The sequence below is a fragment of the Pseudomyrmex gracilis genome, unplaced genomic scaffold (assembly GCF_002006095.1).
Source record: "Pseudomyrmex gracilis isolate BER0280 unplaced genomic scaffold, ASM200609v1 scaffold_149, whole genome shotgun sequence".
NCBI classification, from domain to species: Eukaryota; Metazoa; Arthropoda; class Insecta; order Hymenoptera; family Formicidae; genus Pseudomyrmex; species Pseudomyrmex gracilis.
The window spans coordinates 321001-328069 of NW_018020733.1; the positions used below are offsets into that span (position 1 = coordinate 321001).

General features: G+C 32.2%; 3 protein-coding genes across 6 annotated transcripts in view; 1 reads left to right on the forward strand and 2 right to left on the reverse strand.

Moving 5' to 3' along the window:
- Positions 1 to 959, forward strand: part of LOC109857184 (acetylcholine receptor subunit alpha-like 2) — a 3719-nt gene extending 2760 nt beyond the window's left edge. For both annotated transcript variants that reach the window (XM_020433268.1, XM_020433269.1), the window contains exon 8: positions 132 to 959. In XM_020433268.1, the coding sequence (XP_020288857.1) occupies positions 132 to 335 (204 nt within the window). In that variant the 3' untranslated portion in view covers positions 336 to 959. The remainder of the gene's footprint in view (positions 1 to 131) is intronic.
- A 489-nt stretch (positions 960 to 1448) lies between these two features.
- LOC109857185 (lipopolysaccharide-induced tumor necrosis factor-alpha factor homolog) lies at positions 1449 to 5118 on the reverse strand. Of its 3 annotated transcripts, XR_002250466.1 has the most exons (6): positions 4789 to 5118; positions 3556 to 3731; positions 3040 to 3307; positions 2379 to 2640; positions 2116 to 2168; positions 1449 to 1804 (listed from the first exon to the last, which is right to left on the reverse strand). XR_002250466.1 is itself a non-coding variant. In XM_020433270.1 (4 exons), exons 2-4 carry the CDS (start codon positions 3722 to 3724, stop codon positions 2538 to 2540), a joined length of 540 nt encoding a protein of 179 aa, XP_020288859.1. In that variant the 5' UTR covers positions 3725 to 3731; positions 4789 to 5118; the 3' UTR covers positions 2286 to 2537. The 3 variants fall into 3 exon arrangements, 1 of the variants encoding a protein (XP_020288859.1); XR_002250465.1 differs by having other exon boundaries at positions 1449 to 2168; XM_020433270.1 differs by lacking the exons at positions 1449 to 1804; positions 2116 to 2168 and having other exon boundaries at positions 2286 to 2640.
- Positions 5119 to 5347: 229 nt separating this feature from the next.
- LOC109857171 (28S ribosomal protein S28, mitochondrial) lies at positions 5348 to 6679 on the reverse strand. Its single transcript, XM_020433248.1, has 3 exons — positions 6078 to 6679; positions 5866 to 5987; positions 5348 to 5761 (listed from the first exon to the last, which is right to left on the reverse strand). Exons 1-3 carry the CDS (start codon positions 6387 to 6389, stop codon positions 5578 to 5580), a joined length of 618 nt encoding a protein of 205 aa, XP_020288837.1. The 5' UTR covers positions 6390 to 6679; the 3' UTR covers positions 5348 to 5577.
- Positions 6680 to 7069: the final 390 nt, after the last annotated feature.

Sequence of the window (7069 nt, forward strand, 5' to 3'; positions counted from 1 at the left end):
CTTTATTTTTTTCTAACTTATAAACTTAAATGCAATTTAAACTAATCAATGAATATAAATTGGTCTTGAATATTACTAATCTTATTACTAATTGTTAAATTGCAATTTCTTTTCTTCTTATATAATTACAGGAAGATCAAGATTGGGGCTTTGTCGCGATGGTTCTCGACCGTCTATTTCTGTGGCTCTTTTCGATAGCCTCCATAGTTGGAACTTTCATAATTCTATGCGAAGCTCCGGCACTCTATGACGATACCAAACCGATAGACGTAGATTACTCTCAAGTTGCTCAGCAACAATTCCGGTCGCATGAAGGTTTTAATTCGGATATGTAAACGTGTGTTATACGTACTATATACGGGTAAAACGCCGAGAGGTGTTCGTAGAAAACTTTATGTGATTCAAAATTATACTCCCGAAAAGCATACTGTACTTGTACTTATAACTGTACGCAAATGGTACACCAATTGCTTTTTGAAAATACAAAAGTACTGATGTTTAATATGTAACGATGAAAGTGTAGTTTATATATTTATATAGATTTGTAAACCTTTGGTAAAACGTGTGTGTTGGTTACATATAAGAAGCAATAACAATCTTATTCGTACACCAAACTAACTGTATGTAAAAAGAAGTTTTATGCTTTTTAATTATTATAAATTCTTAAGCTTCAATATATTCTGTATGCATTAAAACAACATAAATAAAACTTCTCCTTCAGTTCCAGATATCGGTTTCTGAAATCCATCCAAAAAAGTTTTAAACCAGTGTCTCTACCAGATATTAATTTAACGCGACATCTCTCTCTGAAAATCATGAATAGAACCTTAGATAACGAAATCGTTGACAGTGTCCTTTGTTCAATAGCGTTGCGAAGTTTGACTTTCGAAATTTTTAAAGACACGTGACTAAAGTGCAGTCACGTAGAGAGAGAGAGTTTTTATCACGCGTTGTTTTTCCTTTTCTCTCTGTCACATGACGTTACTTTAGTCACGTGTCTTTAAAACCGTAAATAAAGTAAGATCACTGACTACGCTAAGGTCACTAACCTTAGTCGCGTGACTACGGTAAGGTCACTGACCTTGGTCAAGTGACTATGGTAAAGTCACCGATCTTTGTAAGAGTCATTGACTTTTACAAAAAAGGTCAATGATTTTAATTAAGTTTCGTGTTCGTTGTATGTGTTTAAATAAAAAGACAGGGAGAAGACAATAACGAGCCTGGCATTGAAAAGTTAAATTAAAAGTTTGTTTTTTTCTCTCTCTTTTTCTGTAAACACAAAACTATATCTCAATTCCTAAATAGTGAAAATAGTGAAAAATACAATTGCTAGGCCAATATTTTAATTGACAATATTTGGTTTATAAGGATTAATAATAGGAAAGAATAAAACACAGAGCTATGTGTGCGTAAATATAGTTTTTACGTTATAAATGTTTACAAAAACTCGTATAGCACATATTACTTACATAAAATAAACGCAAAATTGATAAAATAAAATACATTCCAACACAGACTAGCTTAAGTTTTTTGAAATGCCTGATACAAGTCTCTCATTGCAAAATATACTCTTTTGTGCAAGAATTATGCTGCCCTAAATAAAATTCTTCTTACGTTCTGATTAACTGCCAAAAACATAATCAGTTAAATATAAGATTATTCACAACTCTAAAATATCTTTTATTTTATATCTAAGTTTCTTAGTAGTCTTAACTTATCTGTAATTGCAGTAGAGATTTTGCAGTTGGCTTATTGCTGAACACTTAATTAAATGCGCTCTATCGACACAATCATATAAATGGAGCTAAAATAAAATATGTAAAAAATGCATTTTGTGACATTAAAAAAACTTTATATTGAGCAATGTTTTTTTCAAATAGCAAAATATTGCTCATTGTAATATTCATATAATTTTGTAACAGTCTAATGACTATTTTTCTAACTTCATAAATATTCGCAAATATGCAAATTTAAATATCAGAGTAATATTAAATCTAATACTGTTTAGACATCAGGAGTGGTTTACAATTTTAAACTTCAAAAAATTGAACTAAGAACTATATCTTAAATGTATAAATGACAAATGAAAGTAATTGAGAAACATTTATCTCTTACATGTCTCTTGAGCTCTTGATTCACGAGTCGTAAGATATTCTCTGTCCCGCTATCTAAAACGCTGTCTAGTCAATATGTATCACGCACGTTTTAACAAACATGAATAATATTAATAATATATATGTGTAATGTATATTTATGTATATACGTGTATACTTATGTATATACATGTATATATATGAATATGTATTATGTATATGTATATATGTATATACACAGAGATGTGTATACATGTGTATATACACATCTCTCTCGAGACTTACCTTACTTATGTAAGGTACAACATATGTATAACATTACTCAGCAATTTTTCTGTTATTATTAATGTGTGATAATAAATCGAGTAACTCTTTATGGAACTGCACAACTTCTTAATCTATTGGAATGCTGCAAGTTATATACAAGCATATGTATCTTCGAGATCAATTTTTCCATGTGCCAATATAATTTTTGCAGTTTGGACAGAAATGATGTGTCGTCATACAGGCAGTCATACAGTACGGTAGGCATGAACACAGGAAGCATCTGAAAAGAGAAATCATCGAATTTCCCGATTATAACACAGAGCGAACTATAAACAATTTTGTTTATTTAAATTTAAATTAACAAACAAAGCTAACGCGCGTCATATGTATAACTTCAAATTTGTTAATATGTATAAAATTATTTTGTCAGAAATTACATATAGCAACCATTAATTTATACTCTCAAACAATAATTTCATATTTTTATAGTCGATAACAATGTTCGAAAGTATAAAGTTTTATAAAAAAAAAAAAAAAAAAAACAACAAAGTATAGTGAGTAAATATAAATTCAGACGCACCAAATGGAGGAACAAAAGCCTCGTTAAATAATTGATATAAAAAAGAGAGAGCGCAAGAAAGAAAAATTATTTAAAAATAATAAAGAATTTGCTATTCACCCAAATATGCACATCAGGAAGCAACAAATGTGAGCACACAGCTTATGATCCGATATCGTGCTAGTTTTGATATCGACATGACACGAGGGACAAGTCATTTTCACGGCATGCGGCCCTAGAGTATACGTTAAATGTTGATGAATAACCCGTACTTCCGGATGAGGTACAGAATTTGGATCAGCATTAAAATGTGGCTGTGATTGTGCTGATTGGCTCGATGATGGATACACCGGCGCTGATATTACTGTTTGATTTGCTGATTGATTATCTGAAATTGCATATATTATATGACATTATTCTTATTTTCTGTCTTAAAAAAACCTTGATTAATAAAAATTTATATCTGTAAAACAAATAAATAAAAAATACAAAATAAATACAGTAGGTATCAATATACATATATAAAGTATTACAAATAAAATAAAATATAAAGATTGACTATAAAATAAAAATGATATAAAATTTCAAATAAGTTTTGCTTTTGTACAATTTGTACTTTGTACACATATCACATACATGGAATCGGCATTTGTACAGGAGGAAGTCCTATAGGATAAGGTGCAGGACCAACTGGAGGATGCACAGGTGGTCCTGCATTAGCTATAGCTTCTTCATAAGATGGAGGAGCTGTTGGTAAAGGAGCTGTTGGTTGAACATTAGGCCCCTCAAAGTTTGGTTTCTCCATTTTTTTTCTGCAAAAAATAAAATGATTTTTTTTTTAAAGTAATCAAATACAAACGACCGAAAAGTTTAATTATGTGAAAATGTTTTTTCAAATAATATTTATTATTTTTATATTTAGCTTATCATTGTAAATTAAGTCAATATTCAAATTAAACACATTGCAAATTATATTTATACGTGTATAAATGTAGGAACTCCCGAGTATTACACATTTTCTGTAATTTTAGTCACTTTTTTGAGAATATTTTATACATCTTGGCATACTTATAAAAACAAAAATCACAATTTTATATTGTTTTAAAACAAAGTTTTACATAATAACGCATAAAATAAATATAATGAAAGTAATTATCTCGATACAAACACTTCGCGTCATACAGTTCGAAAAAAATGCGCTAGTCATAACATTTAAATGTAAATATCGAACAACCGCCTACGTGCTCGCGCGAGTAGAAAGTTGAGCGGATATTAAGTAATCGAGACGCGATGAGTATTTTTTATAGCAGAGCCGTACACGCAACGATCGGAACCTTTCATTTTTTTTTACATCAACTTTTTATTGTTCTTTTGCACTTGTACAAGAAACACGTAATCGGGAAAGAAACACAAATACGAATGTTTTGATTAAACTTGCTTACAATCCTTATATATTCACAATTATCAGTTAATTCCTATTAAGCATAGTCACATTATGAAGTCGTAAACACACTCGTGACATATTACTAGCAGTTTCATTCGAACTACAAAAAAACGAAAGACAAAAAAACAGAATATATCAAACCGAGTCACCTGATTTGCTCTTAGCGAGCGTATTTTTCGATCGCACAACGTGCGTTAATTTAATTTTGTGGCAACAAATAAAGACATTACAATGTTTGTTTTACAGAATAGATAAAAAAAAACAAAAACCCCGGTTTAACCAAACTTAATCAACAACAATTAGGCTGAACATTCCGAGCGTAACAATCTCGCAACGGCTAATTAATTACAATTGACACACAATCGACCAATTAATCTTGATCGAAGATAATAAAATTGACAACACAATACTCAAAATGGACTTACCGTGTTTTGTGACCGTTGAATTTAGGCTTGCAATGGTTGCCGAATTACGGCTTATCCCTGGGTTCTTTCCATTCCTTGTCGAACGGCAACAAGCGACACAACAAAATCGCGAAATCAACGCGTCAGAAAAAAAAAAAAAACTTTGTACGACAAACGCGATACGTGTTTTTGCGCGACGTGTTTCTCGCGTGCTAAAGATTGCGAAAAAAAAGAAAGAATCAGGAAGAGACACGCAACAGAGAGAACAGAACGAAACCCGCACCCGCGCACGACGCCTGGCCACGAAACAAAAGGATCGTCAAGGATAGGAACTCTGGATGTCACCGATCAAAACGTTCACATGACCTCTGTTGACATATCACGCATCCGATAAAGGTTGCTTCGCGAGGCGGCGCTACAAATGATTCACACCATCATTCTATCTTCGTTCTATGTTCGATGACAAATGGACTAACTTTGCTTCGCAAAGCATTTGGAGCGCTATGCTGACCGCAATCTAATTGGATAAAAACCGTGTTGGCGCCATACTTAAAATTGCTCAATATGTGTATTTTCATATATATATAAATTTTCATCGATATTACAAATTATAAACGTTCATCCGATATAATAGTTTTTAATTTGAAACACGGTTTTCTCATCATCTAAATCAGTCCACATGTGATTGCTATACAAATAGAAATTTGTTACTTTGAAATGTAATTGCTGGAAAAACAAATTAGACTAGAGTTACTTACACACAGCTGTGATATATACAGAGATTACATTAAGTTTTATTTAGCATAAATATTAAATATTTCGTATTCTTGCTCTGCTTGTTCTTCGTTCCGCTGCTTGTACTGGCGAGTATATTAAACGCATCAGCGTGCAATCAGCTTCCAAAAGAGTTATTTCTGTATCGGCACCTAAGAACTTGGAAGAGAGCTCTAACTCCTTTATTCTCAGATTAACCGTAGCTCTTCTCACATAATATCTAAAACAATAAAAAGAATAAAAAATGATACTTGATAATAATGAAGATATTTAGACGGATAAAATGTTAAAATTAAAAAAAAAGCCAAGTATTTTGATACACACTGTCCGTTTTTTGCAGGTTTTTTGCAAACACAATAAAATTTCCATCCAAAATCAATGTACAAATCATCACCAACCACGTGAAATATCTTGCCAGTTACTAGCTTTCCTTCGGGATCTCCCAACTAAAAATAAAACAAATATATTACAAATTTAACATGAAAAATTAAACAGAGTTGAGCATGATTTGGTATGAATAAATGAAACATCCTTACGTCAATAAATTTGGAATTACGAAGCAAGGAAGCAAACGTTTGAGGTGCTTCCTGAGGTTGTTTGTCATCAAGATGCGTAAATTTTTCATAACTTTGTGCAAAACCACTCCGCTTTGGCTCGATTTTCGATGTTTCCGCCTTTACTTCATTTTCAATCTTGTCAGATTCTGCATTTGACGAATCTTTAGTTTCTACTTCTGAATTTTTGTCGGAACTGAGATATCTCGCATTGCTCTCAACAAAGTTCGTTCTCAGACCATTGAGAGGTCGTAATTGTGTCAATATTCTTTTAAAACTGTATATTTTGTTCATGATAGCGACGAAATTCTTTTTTTTTTGTGTTAGCCTGCACTATTTTCTTTTTTTTTTTTTTTTTGTTTAATGTGCTATACAGTTTGCGTTCAGACTCTCGGCATTGCACTATGTATTTTTAATGATTTTTAGGTTAGAATAAAATAAAGGTTATGAGAAATTTGTTGTGTTCCTGCTGGTACTGCGCCAAATAATTCAGACTAGTCGTCTACAATAAGAATTTAAGACTTAAGCTTTAAGAAGGTATAAGCAGAGAGAAGCCTGAGAGCGGCCAGGTCCATAAGAGAATGTGTAATCACTTTTTCGCCCCGTAAACTAGCGCATGTCCACGGGTGGTACACATTGGAACCACGCAGCCAGTCCACGAGCGACATGTCGGTATGTCCACAGCGCGTGCGGTTCTATTCTATTATACTTACTTATTACTTTCTCTTTGTCTTACTTTAAAAAAATATATATGTATAAAATAATACTTTCAGAACAAATACTTTGTCATTCTCTATCTTTTTTTATAGATATTCTTTGCCTCGAGTATTCCCGTAGACATTCCCGACAAATCTGTATCGATGTCGTTTTATTTCGAGGCGAATTACGGATTGCCAAGCGAATGGAATTCCACTTACTACTATTACAACGGAAGTTATTTCGAAAAACGAAGTCTCAGTCGTCAACTGATATAC